At 33.1% G+C, this 25,631-nt stretch overlaps 1 protein-coding gene across 2 annotated transcripts; it reads left to right on the top strand.

Annotated features, from left to right (window-relative positions):
• The first annotated feature begins 235 nt into the window (after window positions 1–235).
• On the top strand, window positions 236–25,616 carry LOC132750465 (uncharacterized). 2 transcript variants are annotated; one of them, XM_060740460.1, is made up of 17 exons: window positions 236–258; window positions 651–745; window positions 1,604–1,751; window positions 8,193–8,310; window positions 8,597–8,801; window positions 9,077–9,305; window positions 12,761–12,853; window positions 14,279–14,464; window positions 14,825–14,896; window positions 15,134–15,244; window positions 17,257–17,424; window positions 19,500–19,715; window positions 20,525–20,596; window positions 20,873–21,055; window positions 22,320–22,420; window positions 23,866–23,984; window positions 24,669–25,616. In XM_060740460.1, the coding sequence occupies exons 2-17, from the start codon at window positions 705–707 to the stop codon at window positions 24,824–24,826; spliced, it is 2,220 nt and encodes a 739-aa protein (XP_060596443.1). In that variant the 5' UTR covers window positions 236–258; window positions 651–704; the 3' UTR covers window positions 24,827–25,616. The 2 variants fall into 2 exon arrangements, with proteins under 2 accessions (XP_060596443.1, XP_060596444.1); XM_060740461.1 differs by lacking the exon at window positions 236–258 and adding an exon at window positions 295–322.
• The last annotated feature ends 15 nt before the right edge of the window (window positions 25,617–25,631 follow it).

Consider the following 25,631-nt stretch of genomic DNA (forward strand, 5'->3'; position numbering starts at 1 on the left):
AGCTGGTCTCTTTAACCGAGCACAGGTAAACATGTACATCAACACAGTTCTAGTACCTACCAGCTGGTCTCTTTAATCGAGCACAGGTAAAACATGTACATCAACACAGTTCTGGTATCTACCAGCTGGTCTCTTTAACCGAGCACAGGTAAAACATGTACATCAACGCAGTTCTGGTCTCTTTAACCGAGCACAGGTAAAACATGTACATCAACACAGTTCTGGTGTCTACCAGCTGGTCTCTTTAATCGAGCACAGGTAAAACATGTACATCTCAACACAGTTCTGGTATCTACCAGCTGGTCTCTTTAACCGAGCACAGGTAAAACATGTACATCAACACAGTTCTGGTATCTACCAGACTGTCCACTTAGCTGAATAGGGAGGGTATAGGCTTTGTAATGTTCAATCCATAGGTGAAGTCTAATATCTCTGTGATAATTAGTCTCCTACAAGTTTAAACTATTTGGTAGAGTAGATAAACACATGACTTTTAATTTTAAGTGTTAGAAATGCATTGATATTGTAAACTTTCCTTTTTTTTCGAAAAAGACATGTTTAAATTTTACCCATGTTGAAAAATGTTTTTCATTTGACAGTCTTTGAGCTTGATTGTTTTAACGATATATTATTCATCTTCTTTATTATAGGTTCGACTTCATCAATACTCTAAAGGGGCATTACTCTGGAAGACCGGATCATTTATGAAGAAGAACAATCATATTGCTCTGATGATACAAAATGAGTATGTTTATTGATCTACATCCTCTTTTTGTATTTCACTGATGTATTTCACTGCTATATCTCATTGTTGTATTTCACTGTTGTATCTCACTGTCTTATCTGTGGGGAAGATTTCACCATTAAGAACTTAAGCAACAAAGAAATATATGTTATGAATACTTGTAAGGACCTCTCTACTCTCTACAGGTTAGAGACCACCAAAACTGGACAACCATTTAACCCAGTCGGCCCCAAAAATTCCTGATTTAGTTTTCCTCTTTGTTCCTTGGTTGTTGATAATTCTGTTGCCTTTTTATCAATATATGCATGTTCTTCTATAATTTGGTAATTAAATTTATCATTTTACAATCGTAAATTGTGATATTTTAATGTCTATTTTAACAATGTTGCGTTGAAAATTTGGACGTCAAAATTGCAATACTTAACCCCTTGTATTAGCTATTTACATTTGTAGAGTAAACAATAGAATATTCAAAACTTCAGCATTTGCTGCTGATATATTGTCTATTGTGTGAAAAATAAAAAATTTAAATACACAAGCTTTTATCTGGATTAAATCAACGTCATGTACATTTCTGTCCGTACATATCATATTGTAGTGTGGACAATTTAGGTAATTTTGACATTCTTCTCAATGGGCCTCAGATATAATTGTCTACATAATCAGAAATAAACTAGTTTGTTAGATAGGAGAAGAACCTAGCAGTACAAATTTTCAGATCTTTAGCTTTGAAGTTTAGAAATCTTTATGAAAAATGTTCAAAAGTGTCTGGTTGATGGTCCCCAACTAGTATTTTAAAATTTGTATTGAATATTTTTATCTACAATTTTCTAACTGTCTAATATGATATAATTTCAGTGAACAGGAAGTGATAGTGAGAGCTCAAGGGTTCAGACCAGAGAACTTCCTGTTTATTGTACATGAGATGATTGAGACTTTGATCCGGGAGTCATACTCTGGTGTACATTATGACTTCTTCATCCCCTGTATGGACTGTCAGAGCAGGGTGAGTAATATGTTTTGATTATACAACCAGAAAAATGTGACATAGGTTATGTTCTGATTATACAACCAGAATACTGTGACATTGGTTATGTTCTGATTATACAACCAGAAAAATGTGACATAGGTTATGTTCTGATTATACAACCAGAATACTGTGACATTGGTTATGTTCTGATTATACAACCAGAATACTGTGACATTGGTTATGTTCTGATTATACAACCAGAATACTGTGAAATCAGTCATGTTCTGATTATACAACCAGAATACTGTGAAATCAGTCAAGTTCTGATTATACAACCAGAATACTGTGGCATCAGTTATGTTCTGAAAGTGTAACCAGAAAACTTTGGCATAGGTTATGTTCTGATTGTACAACCAGAATACTGTGACACAGGTTACGTTCTGATTCTACAACCAGAATACTGTAACAAAGGTAATCTTCTGATAATACAACCATAATACTGTGACATAGGTTATGTTCTGATTATACAACCAGAATACTGTGATATTGGTTATGTTCTGATTATACAACCAGAATACTGTGACATAGGTTATGTTCTGATTATACAACCAGAATATTGTGACATTGGTTATGTTCTGATTATACAACCATAATACTGTGACATTGGTTATGTTCTGATTATACAACCAGAATACTGTGACATTGGTTATGTTCTGATTATACAAAACCAGAGTAATGTGACATCAGTTATGTTCTGATTATACAACCATAATACTGTGACATAGGTTATGTTCTGATTATACAACCATAATACTGTGACATTGGTTATGTTCTGATTATACAACCAGAATACTGTGAAATCAGTCATGTTCTGATTATACAAAACCAGAGTAATGTGACATCAGTTATGTTCTGATTATACAACCAGAATACAGTGATATTGGTTATGTTCTGATTATACAACCAGAATACTGTGATATTGGTTATGTTCTGATTATACAACCAGAATACTGTAACAAATGTAATCTTCTGATAATACAACCATAATACTGTGACATAGGTTATGTTCTGATTATACGACCAAAATACTGTGACATTGGTTATCAGTCTATGCGAAAGTCAAATTTTTTTTCAGGCCACAAGGACCGAGACCCTTAGGTTTATTTCCGGCCCGGATGATATTTTTCCGGCCCAGACATTTCAAGTTTCCGGCCCGGATGATATTTTTCCGGCCCAGACATTTCAAGCATTATTTTATAATAACTCGGTTGAATGTAAAAATGATTGTCTTTCTTTAAATTAGTGAGACCCATCAATATAGAAACATAAGAAGATGCTGACCAATTGAAATAACTTAAGCAGGGTTCTCACTAGGATTTTCAAAGGAGGAGTCCTTGGACTCCCAAGCACAGAAAAGCAGGAGCACAGAGCACGTTCAATATGTTAAGCCATCTTTGCTGCATTTATGCAGTTGATGATTATGATGTATTATACAGTATATTAGCAGAGTAAGCTTGGGTTTGGAAAGTCAGAGTTTGAACAGAGAAAAAAGCTTATTATTCAGGAAAATGGTAGTATGTCCCAAATGGAATACACTGTACCATAAAATAGATTGAAAAGATTTGAAATATAATTTCAAAAACCCTACATCATCAGACCATTATGCTGTTTTATTCCAGATTCTGTCATTCACTCCACACACACCCCTCCCATAAGAAAATATTCATTGTATGTGACAAACACATACTGGTAAATACCTCCATCTCAACTAATGTGAACAATATCTTTAGTAATTTTAATTCTTAAACTACATTTAAGTGTTATTACACACATTTTAACAAAACAAAGTTTCCTTTTGGTTACGATTTTTTTAATTGTAAAAAGCAGCATCGCGAAAATATGTGACAATTGAAAATTTGTCTGTTTCCTTCAGAAACATTCACAATTCTACTTATTGTTGACTTTGATTAATTTAGATTAAACATTTTTTGATTATTTCAAGATTGTTACTCATCGGCTATTTCAACAGGCATCATAAAACAAAGTTTTAAAATCTGTAATTTACGGCAAAATTTACCGTTGCTGATGAAACTTTTTGAAGACAGAGTTGACTGGTATTTATTTGACAGGTACAAAAGAGATCTAAGGTTGGTCAATATCTTCTTTAATAAATTCTTTGCATCACCGGGAACTTGTTATCAATCAGGTCATTGATATTTTTAACTTTTTGAAATTTTATTCGGACATGAGGACTGACGGAAAGGAATTTTTCTCGGACCGAATGATTTTTATTCAGCCAGGACCGAGGACCGACGGACTTTCGCACAGACTGGGTTATGTTCTGATTATACAACCATAATACTGTGACATAGGTTATGTTCTGATTATACAACCTTGATACTGTGACATAGGTTATGTTCTGATTATACAACCAGAAAACTGTGACATAGGTTATGTTCTGATTATACAACCAGAATACTGTGAAATCAGTCATGTTCTGATTATACAACCAGAATACTGTGACATAGGTTATGTTTTGATTATACAACCAGAATACTGTGAAATCAGTTATGTTTTGATTATACAACCAGAATACTGTGACATAGGTTATGATTATACAACCAGAATACTATGACATAGGTTATGTTCTGATTATACAACCAGAATACTGTGAAATCAGTCATGTTCTGATTATACAACCAGAGTACTGTGACATAGGTTATGTTCTGATTGTACAACCAGAATACAGTGATATTGGTTATGTTCTGATTATACAACCAGAATACTGTGATATTGGTTATGTTCTGATTATACAACCAGAATACTGTGATATTGGTTATGTTCTGATTATACAACCAGAATACTGTGATATTGGTTATGTTCTGATTATACAACCAGAACACTGTGATATTGGTTATGTTCTGATTATACAATCAAAATACTGTGATATTGGTTATGTTCTGATTGTACAACCAGAATACTGTGATATTGGTTATGTTCTGATTATACAACCAGAATACTGTGATATTGGTTATGTTCTGATTATACAACCAGAATACTGTGATATTGGTTATGTTCTGATTATACAACCAGAATACTGTGATATTGGTTATGTTCTGATTATACAACCAGAATACAGTGATATTGGTTATGTTCTGATTATACAACCAGAATACTGTGATATTGGTTATGTTCTGATTGTACAACCAGAATACTGTGACATTACTTACATGGAAAGTTTAATTTTGATTTTGAAGACAAATTATTGTAAAATATTTTAGATATATATGTACAGGGCTGGCAATTTCTCAGAAAATTGTACTTGTCCACGGACAAGTAACCTAAGAAATTTACTTGTCCGTACTCAATGTTCACTTGTCCCTATTTATATTTAATATTAACTGCAAATGTCAATAAAGAAGAGCAATATGATTATGAACTTTCTTTCAATTTTATTAAACATTCTATGCCATATATTTAATAATATAATATATTATGATTATGATATAATATATTTATAAAATGTTAACAGCAGTAGATTAAAGTAGGACGACAGTGATGGACAAATTGTGTATATTTTACTGGAAGGAGCATTGGTCTTTTGCCAGCACTTTTTCAGTTTTCCTTGCACTCAAATTGCTTTAAAATATTGTCTTCATTATTTTGCTGGTACCATTTCTTATTTATTCACTCCTTATTCTATTCATCTATATAATATTCATTTGAATCCTGTTAAAAAATCATATGTACTCTTGAGTTAGATTTGTCAAATTGATGACATCTGGCTTTTTAGCTCACCTGTCACAAAGTGACAGGGTGAGCTTTTGTGATCGCTTTTCGTCCGGCGTCCGTCCGTCCGTCCGTCCGTCGTCCGTCCGTCGTCCGTAAACTTTTGCTTTAAATGACATCTCCTCATAAACCACTAAGCCAATTTCATCCAAACTTCACAGGAATGTTCCTTTGGTGGTCACCTTTAAAAATTGTTCAAAGAATTTAATTCCATGCAGAACTCTGGTTGCCATGGCAACCAAAAGAAAAAACTTTAAACATCTTCTTCTAAAAAACCCAAAGAGCTAGAGCTTAGATATTTGGCATGAAACATCTTCTAGTAAGTGTCTACCAAGTTTGTTCAAAGAAAAGCCCTAGGGTCAAAATTGGCCCCGCCCCAGGGGGTCATTGATTTTCCCTATATGCATATAGTAAAAACTTAAAAAATCTTCTTCTAAAAAACCCAAAGAGCTAAAGCTTAGATATTTGGCATGAAACATGTTCTAATGGATGTCTACCAAGTTTGTTCAAATAAAAGCCCTGGGGTCAAAATTGGCCCCGCCCCAGGGGGTCATTGATTTTCCCTATATGCATATAGTAAAAACTTAAAAAATCTTCTTTTAAAGAACCCAAAGTGCTAGAGCTAAGATATTTAGCATGAAACATGTTCTAATGGATGTCTACCAAGTTTGTTCAAATAAAAGCCCTGGGGTCAAAATTGGCCCCGCCCCAGGGGGTCATTGATTTTCCCTATATGCATAAAGTAAAAACTTAAAAAAATTTCTTTAAAAAAACCCAAAGAGCTAGAGCTTAGATATTTGGCATGAAACATGTTCTGATGGATGTCTACCAAGTTTGTTCAAATAAAAGCCCTGGGGTCAAAATTGGCCCCGCCCCAGGGGGTCTTTGATTTTACCTATAGGCATATAGTAAAAATTTAAAAAAAATTCTTTTAAAGAACCCAAAGAGCTAGAGCTAAGATATTTACCATGAAACATCTTCTTATGGGTGTTTACCAAGTTTGTTCAAATAAAAGCCCTGGGGTCAAAATTGGCCCCGCCACAGGGGGTCATTGATTTTCCCTATATGCATATAGTAAAAACTTAAAAAATCTCTTTTAAAGAACCCAAAGTGCTAGAACTAAGATATTTAGCATGAAACATGTTCTAATGGATGTCTACCAAGTTTGTTCAAATAAGAGCCCTGGGGTCAAAATTGGCCCCGCCCTGGGGGTCATTGATTTTCCTTATATGTGTATAGAAAAAACTTAAAAAATCTTCTTTGAAAAAAACCAAATAGCTAGAGTTTAGATACTAAGCATGAAACATCTTCTAGTGATTGTCTACCAAGTTTGTTCAAATAAAAGCCCTGGGGTCAAAATTGGCCCCGCCCCGGCTGACATTGATTTTCCTTATATGTGTATAGCAAAAAATTAGAAGTCTTCTTTGAAAAAACCCGAATAGCTGGAGTTTAGATATTAAGCATGAAACATTTTCTAGTAAGTGTCTACAAAGAGTGTTCAAATAAAAGCCCTTGGATCAAAACTGGCCCTGCCCCAGGTGTGTCATTGTTTTTAACTATATGTGTAAAGAAAAAAACTTGACCAGCTAGACCTTGGATGTTAAGCATGAAATATCTTCTAATGGGTGTCTACCAAGTTAGTTCAAATAAAAGCCCTGGGGTTTAAACTGGCCCCCTCTAGGGGCCTATATACAGGTGAGCGACTTCAGGGCCATCATGGCCCTCTTGTTTTAACGATATAATTATGATTGCCACAGAATGTAATATCATATACGTATATACGCTTGGTTGCAGCAGATGAATTGTGAAAATTTTGACATCATCATCGGCGACGATGAAACTGACATGTATACATTAACACCAGTATTAGACATTCAAAAACAAAGGCATTTTCACAAGAAATCTTTACATAAAATAAATTATAAAATGACTTTGTCCACATAAATTCAAGCAGTCAAATTGCCGATATGAGCGTAAATATTCCCGATTGACCTGGAAAAGCTATACAAAGTATTTAATTTTCTTAAATAACACAGCGTATTTCAAAGACAATTGTTGCGGGATTGATGCTGTGTCTGCTATCTAAACAATAAATGCGCTTGAAAAGACCACAACTTCCAATTCAATTTTATGGCAGAACCCCGTTGCTACCGAAAATATTTGATTGCAGAGGCTAAGTCGGCAGACATAAACCAAAACAAACATGTACCCTCAATAATTAGTTAATTGCCGCGGGCATGCAGTAACTGCATGACGTAAGGAAAACCCCAAGCCTGGTTGGTCGCTATTTATGTAAACACTTAAAATAGTAACACCCTAATATGCACGGAATGCCCTCATGAATGACGCTAGTTTTCGTATCAAATGTGTGATTTTCCTTCTGATTTAGAAACTAAACTAGATTTTTTCTACAGAATTTTTTCTTTTAGTTGCAGAAATTTACTTGTCCACGGACAAGTAAACTGCAGAATTTTACTTGCCCGGACCTACAATTTTACGACTCGGGCAACTCGGACAATTGATTTTGCCGGCCCTGAATTGAATATGATTTTATAATTACGCAGAAGTAGTTTTACTGTATTTCACAATGATTATTTATATATTGCCTGTACATCATGTTAATCATTTTTTATCTTGGAAAAAAAGCTTGTATACTATTAAAACCATACTTTGATTATAATTTTCTAGAATGTGAAGGATCCAAGTATGATGTCATATCAGAAGGTCAAAAGAGCTCTAGAACTTAATGTTCCATTCCTACAGTGTGAGAAATTCTTCCATATGCTGTCATTACAGGAGATTAAAGGTAAAATTTATTTTCACAAAAATCAATATGAGAAAAGTCCAACTTGCAGGTCTTGACAATGTTCACTTTAGATGTTGTATGTACTTGTATATTTTAGATGTTGTATAAACTTGTATAAATGTATTTAAGAGGCTTGTATATATTTCAGATGTTGTATAGACTTGTATAAATGTATTTAAGAGGCTTGTATATATTTCAGATGTTGTATAAACTTGTATATTCCAGATGTTGTATAAACTGTTGTAAAAATGTATTTAAGAGGCTTGTACATATTTGTATATTGTAGATGCTATGCCATCAGATAAGATGGATGAGGTAGACAGTCATCTACGTAACAGTGTTCGTGAACTCATTGACCTCACACAGGAGAAAACGGTCTCTGTCTTCTTTGTTTACTCTACTAAAGACGTACCAGACTTGAAGGATGCAGAGAAATGTGTTCATCCTGGAACTATATTAGCAGATATGAGGTCTCAAGATGACCTCAAAGTGTAAGTGTATATATAACTGTATGTTTATATAGTGTCAGATCTACACATCTCAGATTTACCTGTCATAATCGAAGTTCAAAATGTTAAATCAGGAATAAAGGGCTTTGCTCAATTAAAGACTGGGGGGAGGTAACATGTATAATTCATATTGGACTCAACCAAATGAAATTTGCCAATTTTCAGTTCTGATGTGTGAAAAGAACGTTAGGTATTTATTATGTATATAACATTATATTCAATAAGTGATTTAGCTAATCTGATGATTGTACATGTAGGTCATACACAGATCAGCCTGAGTCATCTGACATGGAAGCTCTGACATTGTCAATCAAAGCTAATGATGTAATAGTGTTTGGTCTGTCTGATAACTTTGCTAACGATGATGTGTGTAAGAAATTACTGCTCTACACAAAAGATGTACTTCAAAGACCAATATTGCTACTACTGCTTGGTCAGACAAAGAACTGGCAGAAAGGAGATCTAAATATGCCACTTGGTGATGAGGTAAACTATATCTTGTCATCTAAATATGCCACTTGGTGATGAGGTAAACTATATCTTCTCATGGTAATATGCCACTTGGTGATGAGGTAAACTATATCTTCTCATCTAAATATGCTACTTGGTAATGAGGTATACTATATCTTCTCATTTAAATATGCCACATGGTGATGAGGTGAACTATATCTTCTCATCTTAATATTCCACTTGGTGATGAGGTAAACTATATCTTCTCATCTAAATATGCCACTTGGTGATGAGGTAAACTATATCTTCTCATCTAAATATTCCACTTGGTAATGAGGTAAACTATATCTTCTCATTTAAATATGCCTTTTGGTAATGAGGTACTGTAAAATCATTATTATTCGTGGGGCACAAATTTTCGTTGTTTTCGTGGGTAGGTCAATCCACGAATTTAAGATCCGACGAAATTTTATCCCAACAAATACTTCTTACCATGTCTCTGTTCTATATATTACAAACATGCATTGGTTCTTTTCCGGCCGATTTTCGTGAAATGGATGTATATACATACAGTAAAGATAACCAGGTTAGTGACAGATTAAATATTTAAGAAACTTGAAAGAAACTCGATTATATGTCCTCAGTTTACTGTCACAAATGTCGGTCGCATATTCACACCTGATCGTTGTTAGAATACTTGACATAATCGAGTAAATATGGGAACCCAGGCAATCCAATAATTAGCGCTTATAAAAAATGTCAGTTTAAAACAAGTCTTAGATATTAATGTCGTAAGTACACAAAACTATAAAAAATACAATCACTAAAACAGATGAATTGTACATTCTTTTGACGTTTTTAAATGATCCAGTTTAAATAAATTTTTAATCTGTATTTGTGCGAATGCTTTTACATAAACATCAAAGTCGCCACCGACTTTTTCTAGATCCACTCATACTCATGTTATTTACTCATTTTAATTTATATGCATGTAAATTTACACAGTCGCTGTGATGTTGCGTGTAGTTACTGTCAAATATGGTAAGACCAATTCAGGGTGTAAACTTTTTAAACTCGCTGGTTAAAACGTGTAAGGTGTCGTATAAATTATGCGATGTTTACATCGGCGAAGTACAGGGGCTATGTGTCTAATGGAGGTGCATATCATGTCACATGAATGTGTTTATTGCAGCCAGTTATCGACAGTGAACTGTGCTATATTAGACATGTAAGAGTTATGCCCAGAGGCAAGGATTAAATTTATTGACAAGCGTTGTGTGACACGTAAAGATATGTACATGCTGTAAGTAAAAATGTTCGGCGATTAAGTTAAAGTTACTAAAAAATTTTACAAGAAAATGAAAATCCACGAATTTAAGAACCCACGAAAATGCCCGTTTTGATAAAACCACGAAATTTCATGCCCAAGAATATAAGTGAATTCGCAGTATACTATATCTTCTCATCTAAATATTCCACTTGGTGATGAGCCGAACTATATCTTCTCATCTAAATATTCCACTTGGTGATGAGGTAAACTATATCTTCTCATCTAAATATTCCACTTGGTAATGAGGTATACTATATCTTCTCATCTAAATATTCCACTTGGTGATGAGGTAAACTATATCTTCTCATTTAAATATGCCACTTGGTGATGAGGTATACCATATCTTCTCATCTAAATATTCCACTTGGTGATGAGGTATACTATATCTTCTCATCTAAATATTCCACTTGGTAATGAGGTAAACTATATCTTCTCATCTAAATATTCCACTTGGTGATGAGGTATACTATATCTTCTCATCTAAATATTCCACTTGGTGATGAGGTAAACTATATCTTCTCATCTAAATATGCCTCTTGGTGATGAGGTAAAATATATCTTCTTATCTAAATATGCCACTTGGTGATGAGGTAAAATATATATTCTTATCTAAATATGCCACTTGGTGATGAGGTAAAATATATCTTCTCATCTAAATATGCCACTTGGTGATGAAGTATACCATATCTTCTCATCTAAATATGCCACTTGGTTATGAGGTATACCATATCTTCTCATCTTAATATTCCACTTGGTGATGAGGTAAACTATATCTTCTCATCTAAATATGCCTCTTGGTGATGAGGTAAAATATATCTTCTTATCTAAATATGCCACTTGGTGATGAGGTAAAATATATATTCTTATCTAAATATGCCACTTGGTGATGAGGTAAAATATATCTTCTCATCTAAATATGCCACTTGGTGATGAAGTATACCATATCTTCTCATCTAAATATGCCACTTGGTTATGAGGTATACCATATCTTCTCATCTAAATATGCCACTTGGTTATGAGGTAAAATATATCTTCTCATCTAAATATGCAACTTGGTGATAAGGTATACTATGTCTTCTCATCTAAATATGCCACTTGGTGATAAGTATATTATATCTTTTCATCTAAATATGCTTATTGGTTATTGGGTAAACTCTCATGGTAAATGTGCTTTGATTTCAACATTGTTCAGTCATCAGCATTTTAGTGCTTAGTCAAATAATTACTATGTCTAGAATTTAGTCACTTAACATTTTTTTTAAATATAAATTTTGCCAACCATGGTGACTGAGGTTTTCATTGGCTTATACATAATAAGATTTTAGCACAGATATTTGAAAAATAGGGAGAGCTTTTGTACTCATGTTGGCATCACCATTACACTTTGGTTAAGTTTTTGTGTGCAACTTAAGTAAATGGGTTGAACTTTCACAGACTTGTATTTGGTGATTATCTAACATGAAAGGCTCAGGTCCCATAACTCTGAGTTATCTTTTTATTGAGTTATGTGGTGTGTAGTCTGTATTGTAAATAAATTTGTTTTGTTTTAAAAGAAAGAAAACTACTTGTCATATACATATACCTGTATGTAGTACACAATACTGACTGATGTAATTATTATTGCTATTTATAAAATGTTCCTCTGTATGTATTGATCAGGTATTTGTGGATATGACAAAGTTAAAATGTTCCTCTGTATATATTGATCAGGTATTTGTAGATATGAAAAGTTCCTCTGTATATATTGATCAGGTATTTGTGGATATGACAAATTTAAATTTGTTCCTCTGTATATATTGATCAGGTATTTGTGGATATGACAAAGATAAAATGTTCCTCTGTATATATTGATCATGTATTTGTGGATATGACAAAGATAAATTGTTCCTCTGTATATATTGATCAGGTATTTGTGGATATGACAAAGATAAAATGTTCCTCTGTATATATTGATCAGGTATTTGTGGATATGACAAAGATAAATTGTTCCTCTGTATATATTGATCAGGTATTTGTAGATATGACAAAGTTAAAATGTTCCTCTGTATATATTGATCAGGTATTTGTGGATATGACAAAGTTAAAATGTTCCTCTGTATATATTGATCAGGTATTTGTGGATATGACAAAGTTAAAATGTTCCTCTGTATATATTGATCAGGTATTTGTGGATATGACAAAGATAGACAGATATCAGCACAAGATTAAGGAATTATTTGTGGCTATCAAAAAGAAAGATGAAAGTAAGAAAAAGGTAAAATATTTTTTTTAATGTTTTATATATAATGATGAAATGTTCCACTACCTCTCCTTTACAGTAAAAATATGTAGATAAAAAATATATGAGTAATTTGTTACATTTTTCAGATAATTTACTAGGTTAAAACTTTTTAAAGTTAATAAGGCTACAGTGGGTTAATTGTCTTTAAGTTTTTCAAATTTATTGATAAAAACAATATAAATGTATCATTGGGATATACTTATAAAATATTTCTTGAAAAAAAATCCTAGACTTTAAATGAGAACATGTTATTTGCCTTCCTTAAATCTTGTATTGAGCTAGAACAAATCATTCTCTATCATCATATATCCCAGTAATATTTTACTTCCAGTTTTATCTCATCATTAAATATCAATAAAGCTTTTCCTTTCCACACAAAACCCTTTTAGCTAAGAAGCAATCTAGTACTAAAGTTCTAATAATGACTAAGGGCAGTTAGTGTCACTTTTTCCAAATGTGTGTTTGTGTGTGCAAACAAAATCCGGGGATTTTAAGATAAATTGGTACACATGAAGATAGATCATATATAGATCATGTGTCAAGTGCAAAACCCAGATCAGAAAATCAAAGGTCAAGGTTACAGTAAGGGAATGAACTTAGTGTGTTTGACATAGTCTTAAGTGCAGCTTGAGTTAGTGTCTGATAATGATGATTGAATTTCAAAATAGATTTATACACATCATCACAATAGTAGGTGATGTGTTGCAAACAATACCAAGGTCAAGGTTGAAATGTAATATGGAGGGTGAGGGAATAAGTGTGGTATAGACACATTTGTAGTTTAATTAATATATTTCTTTTTATATTTGCCATTTGTAATATTTATAGCATCCTAAAGTACTTAATGTCAGTGTTAGTTATTTATAATACAGACTTACCCTTTGTGTTCCTTCACGTGTTTTTCTTGTCTGTATTGTTACTTGTTTTTGGATGTTTACCTGTTTTGTGATGTCTGTCTCGTTGGATTGTCATTAACGGTAGGTATTTTCTCTTTCCCACCCTCTTCCATTTTTGACCCCACTCCCCCCCCGCCTTTTCACCCGTACAGCCCTTTTCCCTTTGGTTCCCTTATGGGCCTGTTTTTGTTTATATTATTTCACATTACATGTCCCGCCCCTTTCCCCTTGTGTCCACTCCAGGTACTTGTTTGGTACCTTCTTGGTGTCCGGGGGCGGCGTCCTGTGAACGTTGCCTTTGCCTTGTTGATCTTTATTCTTGTTATTTTACCTTTATCTTTCTAAGTGTTGAACACATACATTTGTAAGTCATATTGTAGGTAGCTTATATATTTTCTTTTTGATAAAAGCTTAAAGGATGTAACATAGAATAATTATTATAGAACCTGTGAATCATTTATATACAGAAGAATAACACTTGTTGTTTTTTGTGGTATGCTAGATCAAGGAAGAAGTACCAGAATGTTTCATCAGTTATTGCTGGACAAACTCTCATGAAGCAATAGCTAAAGGGTCAAGAGCTAAGGAAAATGCTTTAGGGTGGTCAGGAGGTGATCCAAGAGTTGTGAAGAAATTCCTAGCTGATAAAGGCATCGGATGTTGGATTGATGTTGAGAGAGTGGGTGGGGTAAGTTGATTTCATATCTTGTTTAATTATATTAAACTTTTCCAAAGTAGTATGTCTTGTTGTCATGTGTGTTTCATTATTCTAAGAACTGTCGGGCTATCCTACTGACCTCGCCATCAGTGTAACATTTTGGTCAAAGTCATACAAATTGTTCAATATCAAGTCTCATCAGTCTCTACAGATATTTGCTTCTTACTTGGTACATGTCTTTGATATTATATTTGGAAGTTTATTTGTAACTGTATAAGGACTGTAACTCTTGCATGACATTGAATTTACCTGATTTATGCCCCTTTGTGAAATTTGAAACTGCAAGTAAATGAATTACAATATACATGACTTTTCTCTATCATTATTCAGCTTGGTTTGTACACATCTATAGCAGACGGACTGAGAGAAGCTAAAGTTATGGTAGCTTTTGTTTCTGATGAGGTAATTATCATATATTTAATTAATTATTAGTCAAATGATAAAAAATGTCTCTGTTTATGATTGTTAATTACTTTAATACAATTTTGTTGTTATATTGTCATGGCATGCTTTATTTAGTACAAAACCTCAGTGTCATAAGAAATAACTTCTTTTGCTTTGTCTACCCATCAGAAAAATCACCCCTTTTTTGTTGGATTTTTCATTTAAAATTTAATATGTATGACATAAATTTTGTAGTATGCAGAATCCAAGAATTGTGTGATGGAGTTTAGACAAAGTTTGATCACTTTACGTGTTCCTACAATAATAGTGGTGGTTGGCACGGGTTACGAATGGGAGAGAAAAGAGGTATATAGTACATGTATATAGTACATGTAGTAATGTTTTATTTCTTGAGCTAAATTTAGTTTATTCAGCAGAGTTTCACAATGCGATAGAGTATTGTAGAACTATTAAACAATAGATTTACATATCATGTATTATAGTGTTACATCCTGTTATTTATTATTTTTAGCTCACCTGTCACAAAGTGACAGGGTGAGCTTTTGTGATCGCTTTTCGTCCGTCGTCCGTCCGTCCAGCGTCCGTCCGTCGTCCGTCCATAAACTTTTACTTTAAATGACATCTCCTCATAAACCACTAAGCCAATTTCATCCAAACTTCACAGGAATGTTCCTTTGGTAGTCACCTTTAAAAATTGTTCGAAGAATTTAATTCCATGCAGAACTCTGATTGCCATGGCAACTGAAAGAAAAAACTTTAAATATCTTCTTTTAAAAAACCATAAGAGCTAGAGCTTACATATTTGGCATGAAACATCTTCTAGTGAGTGTCTACCAAGTTTGTTCAAATAAAAGCCCTGGGGTCAAAATTGGCCCCGCCCCGCGGGGTCATTGATTTTCCCTATATGCATATAGTAAATACTTAAAAAATCTTCTTTTAAAGAACCAAAAGAGCTAGAGCTAAGATATTTAGCATGAAACATGTTCTAATGGGTGTCTACCAAGTTTGTTCAAATAAAAGCCCTACGGTCAAAATTGGCCCCGCCCGGGGGGTCATTGATTTTCCCTATATGCATATAGTAAAAACTTAAAAAATCTTCTTTTAAAGAACTCAAAGAGCTATGGCTAAGATATTTAGCATCAAACATGTTCTAATAGGTGTCTACCAAGTTTGTTCAAATAAGAGCCCTAGGGTCAAAATTGACACCGCCCCGGGGGTCATTGATTTTCCTTATATGTGTATAGCAAAAACTTAAAAAATCTTCTTTGAAAAAACCCAAATAGCTAGAGTTAAGATATTAAGCATGAAACATCTTTTAGTGAGTGTCTACAAAGTTTGTTCAAATAAAAGACCTGGGGTCAAAATTGGCCCCGCCCCGGGGTCATTGAATTTCTTTATATGTGTATAGCAAAAACTTAAAATCTTCTTTGAAAAAACCCAAATAGCTAGAGTTTAGATGTAAAGCATGAAACATCTTCTAGTAAGTGTCTACAAAGTTTGTTCAAATAAAAGCCCTGGGGTCAAAACTGGCCCGGCCCCAGGGGTGTCATTGTTTTTAACTATATGTGTATAGTAAAAACTTAAGAAAAATCTTCTTTTAAAAAGCCCAATGAGCTAGAGCTTAGATGTTTAGCATGAAACATCTTCTTATGGGTGTCTACCAAGTTTGTGCAAATAAAAGCCCTTGGGTTAAATTGGCCCTGCAACGTTGGGGGTGGGGGGGTTGGGGGCCTATATACAGGTGAGCGACCTCAGGGCCATCATGGCCCTCTTGTTGTTAATTGGCATTAAAAAATCTTGCCATTGATCATGGTTGTATATCATGTTGACAGAATTTCTGAAATTACAGTTTTGAAGTCCTAATATTTAACTGATAATCACAAAAATGGATACAGTATAATACCAGGGTACCAATGAATAGTCCATGTCCAAAATTGGGGAACTAGTATTTAGCAGTTTTGCTAGGCATGTTACATTTACTACATTTGTATATTTGCAAAATTTAAGGGCTTTTAACATCAGTTACTGTACAAAGATAATAGCATGTCTGGGAAATACTAAACAATACCCTTTAGTCCACTTTATATTTTTCCAATTGGTCAAAACATTAAGATAGTTTGAAAGTCAAAGTGGGAGATTTATTTACAGCTTTCTGATGGACATGTTAACATTTAATAATGTAAAGACAATGTGGTATATACCTGTCATGAAAATTATCTATGTTAAAGTAAAGAACAGATTTCACCTTAGATTTTGAACTTAATGTTTAATGGTATAATATTAAATATATATATAATAATAGATATAGATGTATTGATTTATTACAATGTATTTAACATGTTTACTATAATTTCCAGGTTGGTTTAATGGCTGTTGGTCACAGTTGTCCCAAGGTAAATCTACAATTTGATAATGAGGCTGGTTATCTACAGATTTTGAAGTTAGTACAAGAAACAATGGCCAACAACAAGGAGAAGAATGATGATAGTCAGGATCTTGACAAACAGAGAAATATAGCACTACAGGTAATAGTTGAACAGATTTTTGCGATACTTTTTCCTATGTTTTGATAGTATAGTTTAACGGATGTACTTTTGTCTATGTTTTTATAGTACAGTTGAACAGATGTACTTTTGTCTATAGTTTGACTGTATAATGGACAGACTGATATACTTTTGTCTGCAGTTTGAGAGTACAGTCAGACAGATGTACCTTTGTCTATAGTTTGACAAGTTTACTTCTTCTTTAGACGGACAGGTGTTCTATTTTCTAGGATAGGGATGCATTTAACTTAAGTTAAGTTACATTAAACACTAAAGTTATACAGTTACATTAAATACTAAAGTTATACAATTACATTAAATACTAAAGTTATACAATTACATTAAATACTAAAGTTATACAGTTACATTAAATACTAAAGTTATACAGTTACATTAAATACTAAAGTTATACAATTACATTAAATACTAAAGTTATACAATTACATTAAATACTAAAGTTATACAGTTACATTAAATACTAAAGTTATACAATTACATTAAATACTAAAGTTATACAATTACATTAAATACTAAAGTTATACAGTTACATTAAATACTAAGTTATACAGTTACATTAAATACTAAAGTTATACAGTTACATTAAATACTAAAGTTATACAATTACATTAAATACTAAAGTTATACAATTACATTAAATACTAAAGTTATACAGTTACATTAAATACTAAAGTTATACAGTTACATTAAATACTAAAGTTATACAATTACATTAAATACTAAAGTTATACAGTTACATTAAACACTAAAGTTATACAGTTACATTAAATACTTCAGTGTTACATTAAATACTTTAGTTATACAGTTACATTAAATACTAAAGTTATACAGTTACATTAAATACTTAAGTTGTACAGTTACATTAAATACTTAAGTTGTACAGTTACATTAAATACTAAAGTTATACAGTTACAATAAATACTTAAGTTATACAGTTACATTAAGTACTGAAGTTATACAGTTATTTACAATATCACCAAATTTCGTAAATTGAGATCAGCCTGCTTTTCTGTCAGGCCGCACATCTAGTTTTGTTTGTCCAAGAAATATTTGAGGTATCATCTGGGGTTTTTCAAAGATTGATAAGTCACAATTAGAACAAAAATTAATTTATAAGAGCCATAACTCTCTTTGGCATAATTTTGAAATGATTGTAATTTTTCAAACAATTTATTGGCTTGTCATAATTCAAAAATTAATGGAAGTATCAATGTGAAATTTTATATAAAGATAAAACTCACTGTTGGTTGAAATGTAATGGTAAAAACAATGATTCTTTAATGCATTATTATTGCCCTTTGTAATTTTCATACTTGAAATAATTGAAATTATGTGTCAACTTCAAATTTGACAATGAGTAGATTTCATTTTGGAAAATTCTAAGTTCTAAGCCAAAGTACTTTTTTTGCATAATTTTTGAGTAATTTCCATTGGTAAATTATATAATTTATTTTTATTTTGAGGATATCTTTCCAATTATTATATAGACATATAGGCACAATAAAAACTGTTCCATAGAACTTATTTAAACGTTGTGTGATCTTATTAGATCAAAACGTTTTAATTCAGGAAGTAGTTTGGAATTGCCTACAATCTCACAAATGAGATTTCTTACACCTCGGAAAGGTAATCTTTGAAATGACAAACATCTTATTTTTTCTTGTTTAGATAATGGATTTAGAACATATAAGGTGCTTGTTTCCCAAGGATAGTAGTGCTTAGTGTGAAATTATTTGTCATAAAACTTGTAAAATGTAAACAAAGACTTCAAAGCAACAGAAGAAAAGATGGTTCAGATACGGTATTGGCCAATGAGTAACTTTTTGGAAATTATAAAAGTGCACAAAACATGAAAAGCTTTTGAGAAATAAAGATAAAATCTTTGTATGGGGTATAGTGTGCATTTAAGAGTAATTGAAATGAGGTAAACAGTTGTTTAAATGCATTGGAAACAGCATCATCTCAACAGCAAAATACATGTACATTGTATATGAATCTGATGAAATTTTTTATTTTTTTGTTCTAATTGAAATTTACAGGAAGTGTTAGAATTGACTCAGAGAAAGTTTTTACGACATATCACGAACTCGTTCATCAGTATAGATATGGAAGCATACCCAAATCTCTTCATAGTGGACTTTATAACTGATAAGGAGAAACAAGATTGGGAGTTATTAAGGAAGGAAGATGAAAAAAATAGTGAAGATGATAAGAAGAAAGAGGATGATGCCAGTACCAGCGCTGAACAAAAACAGGTATAACCTTATATATTTGAGCCACATCACGACAAAACCAAGATAATGCGTTTGCGACCAGCATGGATCCAGACCAGCCTGTGTATCCGCGCAGTCTGATCAGGATCCATGCTGTTTGCTTACAAACCCTATAACAAGTAGAGAAACTGATAGTGAACAGCATGGATCCTGATCAGACTGCGCGGATGCGCAGGCTGGTCTGGATTCATGCTGGTCGCAAACACATTATGTTGGTTTTGTGGTGACGCGGCTCATTTATAGTTTATATTTCATATATGTTTGATGTTGTTACTTATGTAATAGATCTATGGGCATTCAACAATATAGCATTTGACTGTAATCTTTTTCATTTGTTTACCTTGTTGGTGTACCTTGTATTTTAAAATCTGTTATTCATAAGGTTTATTTAATGTTTGAATGTAGTAGTATTATATGTGTCAGTGTGTTAATTAAGTGTTAAAAGTGGGCAAATGACAGTTTATATAAATATGTCCCAACTTAGGGGAGGGCCTCTAGGGCATATAAATATTCCCTTGTCCATCTATCTGTCTAGCTGTCACTGTGTGAGTCATTAGTCTAACAAAGGCATACATTTGCCATGGATACATTTCTAGTTATATCATAATTTGTTTACAATATACTTACAGTGTCTGAGTAAGTTCACAGACAATAAAAAATCTATAAAATCCATATAGCATTACACATACATAATAAAGGTATTGTTCAGAGAGATTTTACCCCAAACCCCCTGACTAATTTTAGTAGACAGAGTAGACTATACTTATTTATCAATGGTTTTTTTTATCCAGGAGAAAGCAGAAAATATAAGGCCACCTCTCAAGTCCAAATATTGCTTCCGACTAATGTGTGAACATGTTGAGGTAAATATTTCATTAATATATTATTTGTAATATTTTTAATGAGTTTTGCTATTTAAGAAAAGTTTGTTTAAGAAATGAAGATTATACTATTCTGTTTTTACTGTCTCCATTCTTTATCTGGCACAATCCTAGGATACTGATCTATTCTGGCTGTATAGAGATATACTTTCTTAATGTAATACTATTTCAAAATATTTGTGAATGATAACACCTGAGTTAATATTGGTGAATTTCTAAAATAATTGTGAGTGGTACACTTGTGTGATATGTTTTCAGGGTTGGCATGTAATGCCCAACTATACAACATTTCCTGACCTTGACCTTGAAGGTGAGCAGCAGTTGATTGAAACCTCTGCCCCATACCTTACTAGACTGTACACCATCATGAAATACAGTAACATTCAGTTAGACTGTCTCACAAAACCAGAGGGTGAAATACTTCAACAACGACTCGAAGAGGTTAGTCATGATACATTAATTTCTCTATATCATTCTGTATATTTATGAGAGTTACTGTATCATTCGATTAACATACTGTTATTTAGAAAATACCCCACTGGTCATTCAGTCCACTTTTTGGCATAGAGATAAGGAAAGTAATGAAGGTAAGATTAGGTTGACAATAGCGTCTCATTCATTGTTTACCTAAATTTACACCTTAAAACTATGTGTATATGTATTATTCACCTCAGATAAGTCCTTAGTTGAGACCATCTGTTCCTCAGTTTTGTTCAACAGCATAACTAAATCAAAGCACAGAAGGCGCTGAATTTGTTTGGGTCTCAGAATGTCAGAAAGGTGAAGGTTGTGAGATTATAAAACAATTTGTTTTTGTATAGTGCCAACAATGCTTTCCAGCGTTTTAATTGTAGTAGATTGGCTATAAGACTAATTGCAACACTGATATTTGATCCAATGTTTATTTGACTTAAACAATTTTAAAAAAAAATGAGTTGTCTTAACTGGGCTTTGAACTCCAGACCTCTCGCTTTCTAAGCGAGAACACAAACCCCTCGACCACGGTGGATTTACATAATTACGGTCTGAAGAAAATCATATTATTCTAGTTAGGGTTTGTAACGACGCTAACTGTTGTTTAACACTTGTGTAAATAATCATGGCGCTTACTATAAGCATGTTTATCTATAAAGAATAAAACAATATTAGAAATCTTCGACTATTCGGGAATTATTTTGCTTGAAAATTATTCCGCCTGTCATGTGACCATATTTACGCAGTGATCTCCCCTTAAATTTTCGGCCTAAGTGTTACATATAAAGGGAAGTAACCGCTTCAAAAAAGCGGACTACTTTCAGCACTTGCAATTAACAGCATTAGAGTCTGAAATTTCGCTACCATTATTTGTTTGGTCTGATGATCCAAACAAATAAAAATCATTGTGCAGTTTACAAGAATGTTAATCTCAACTTGATAATTTATGAGTAATTGAGTAAATGTTTTTTAATAATACAAATTCTAATTATTAAGATACAATTGTATGTATAACTTAATGACAAAACAGTTGAATAAACTAATTATTATCTTACCTTAACACTGTTTACAACCTTGGTTGTTTGTTATTAAAGAACAAATTTGGAGAATTCTTCATAATGGCAACACAAGTGTTAGATATTGAAACATTTTAGAAAGTTACTAAATTGTTGTTTTTTTTCAAAACTTGAAAAGAAATATTATACATGTAGTTTCTGATATATTTATATAGATTGGTATAAAGAGTGGTGGTGACTTCAAGGAGGAATATTTGAACCTTCGTACAACGGTGATGCAGCAAGACAATGCTAGGTCTATGGCCGGTCTATACAGGTATCTGTCTAACTGTTTATGCTAGGTCTATGGCCGGTCTATACAGGTATCTGTCTAACTGTTTACTAGGTCTATGGCCGGTCTATACAGGTATCTATCTAACTGTTTATGCTAGGTCTATGGCCGGTCTATACAGGTATCTATCTAACTTTTTATGCTAGGTCTATGGCCGGTCTATACAGGTATCTGTCTAACTTTTTATGCTAGGTCTATGGCCGGTCTATACAGGTATCTGTCTAACTGTTTACTAGGTCTATGGCCGGTCTATACAGGTATCTATCTAACTTTTTATGCTAGGTCTATGGCCGGTCTATACAGGTATCTGTCTAACTGTTTACTAGGTCTATGGCCGGTCTATACAGGTATCTATCTAACTTTTTATGCTAGGTCTATGGCCGGTCTATACAGGTATCTGTCTAACTGTTTACTAGGTCTATGGCCGGTCTATACAGGTATCTGTCTAACTGTTTATGCTAGGTCTATGGCCGGTCTATACAGGTATCTGTCTAACTGTTTATGCTAGGTCTATGGCCGGTCTATACAGGTATCTGTCTAACTGTTTACTAGGTCTATGGCCGGTCTATACAGGTATCTGTCTAACTGTTTATGCTAGGTCTATGGCCGGTCTATACAGGTATCTGTCTAACTGTTTACTAGGTCTATGGCCGGTCTATACAGGTATCTATCTAACTTTTTATGCTAGGTCTATGGCCGGTCTATACAGGTATCTGTCTAACTGTTTACTAGGTCTATGGCCGGTCTATACAGGTATCTGTCTAACTGTTTATGCTAGGTCTATGGCCGGTCTTTACAGGTATCTGTCTAACTGTTTATGCTAGGTCTATGGCCGGTCTATACAGGTATCTGTCTAAATGTTTACTAGGTCTATGGCCGGTCTATACAGGTATCTGTCTAACTGTTTATGCTAGGTCTATGGCCGGTCTATACAGGTATCTGTCTAACTGTTTACTAGGTCTATGGCCGGTCTATACAGGTATCTATCTAACTTTTTATGTTAGGTCTATGGCCGGTCTATACAGGTATCTGTCTAACTGTTTACTTCTATCTTAACAATTAATGTGATTGATACACCTATCTTTTGATTTGTCTTTGTTGTCCATTTTTATACCATGGCCACAACAAACTGAAAGAGGTTTGCTTGAATAAGCCTATTTGGCCATCAGATTTATTTGCCTGGGACATGGCTAAGATAAAAATTATAGGAGTTATCAACTTGCAACTTCATATCTTTAAATGTATCAATTCATATCATTGTTGACATCAATTGATAGACACTTTTTTAAAGTTCAACTATACTCGATTAGAAAAATGAGTTGAGTTGATGTTACACTTTTGAGTTACCCAATTTGTTTTGTCTGTATGTATTCGTCATTAACTATATTATTGTTGGGAACACTGTAAGATAACCTTATATTATGTTACAGATGCCATGTGAATGGAAAGGTAGTATGGCTGTGTGATAAACATAAGAAAGCTTGGAGAAGTAAGACAGAGGAAAGATATGCAGTCAAGTTCAATACCGATAATGCTATACCCACAGCTGGTAACTATAGTAACTGTAATTTTTCTCAAATTGATGGAAACTAGGGTACTTCAGTGCAATCAGATAATATTGATTTCAGTCATTTACAGGTGTATTTACTCATTTGTTACAGATGTCATTTTGAAAAACAGAAATAGAACCCTATTAAGCAGATTAAGCACTGGTGCTGTCTTCATATCTCAAGGTCAAGGTTTATCTGAAGCAAAAATGTCTGCCAACTTCCTGTATACTCAACTTCTATACCCCTTAAATAATTTTCTTCAAACTTAACTCAAATGTTCCCCTCAACAAGGTGGTGAGCAGAACCATTGTGCCTATGCTTGCTCAGAGTCAAGGGCCCCCCTAGGAGGTAAAAATAAAGGCATTGTTTTTGTAAGTACTTTAAATCCTAGACTCATTGAAGGATTGATGATAAATTGACCAACATAAAATTCTGTGCCACAGAGATGGTAGGGATATCATCACTTATGTGACAGCTTTAGTTACTCTTGGAAACGTTTTTAATCTTATCCCATGAATATCTTTTACAGCATTTTTTGAAAATAAACCAAAATTTATTCATTTCTTTCAAAAGTAGTTATATTTTATCAGTTTCTTGACAGAAATATGCTAACAGCTATATAGATTATATTGTAGGGTGTCACCTTCACTTGTTACATTAATGTATTGCTTTTTACTATTTAGATATACCAGAAAGTTACGCTCCTATAGAAGCAGAGAGCAAGGAACAGAAAGCTCCGATTGAACAAAACAAACAGAAAAAATTGTTCCGACGTAACATCGGTGATCAGAAACCTGGTGGACTTAAACGTCAGACTAGTCAGGCATGCAGTGTTATGTAACTGAAACTCAAGGGTTAGCAAGGCTATATATATATATAGGTTATCAATGTCAGAAAATATAAAGCATACAATGTAGTGTAAAATGAATGATACAATCAAAGATAAAGTTATCTTAAGTCTGATTCATATATGATTAATATTTTAGTTTTCAATAGAAATCATTACTAAATTTGATTTTCATTTCAATTTTTTGAAGAAAAAAAGTGGAGCTATTGTCAAGATTGTCTCGTCAGCATTGGTGTCAGTGTTGGTTAATATTTGATAAGATCCATGTTCTCAGAAACTATAAAAGCTATTCACTTTATACTTTATCATAAATGAATGCCATTTCAAAAAGGCACATAATCCTTAAAATTTTATGCAAAGTTATGCCCCTTTTTCAATTTAGATTTTTAGTCCTGGTTAAATTTTTTGTGTCTTGATAAAAAGCTGGTGTTATATTGTAAAGTATACTTTTTGAAGATTTTTTATGCATGAGTGTATTTTGTTACATGACTTTCTAATGGGTTTATTTTAATATATGTATATGTTTACAATCAAAATAATTCCTCAGGCAAACAATGGACTGTCTGTATACAGACAGATTATTATTAAACATAGCTCAATGGTGAGATAGAAAGCTAATATTAAAGCTTTTGACTTTTATATTATATCGTCACTTGATTACATCATTAGGACAAACTTTGACTTGAATTTCAGGATTTGTATAGGCACTCTTCCTTATAGGTATTTTTTCCACATATGTTTTATCTTTCCTATGACTGACTGCTGGCCTGTACTGGTGTTTCTGTGATTTTTTTTTGGG

This window comes from Ruditapes philippinarum, unplaced genomic scaffold, assembly GCF_026571515.1.
Source record: "Ruditapes philippinarum isolate M1 unplaced genomic scaffold, ASM2657151v2 ctg630_1_1_1_1, whole genome shotgun sequence".
NCBI classification, from domain to species: domain Eukaryota; kingdom Metazoa; phylum Mollusca; class Bivalvia; order Venerida; family Veneridae; genus Ruditapes; species Ruditapes philippinarum.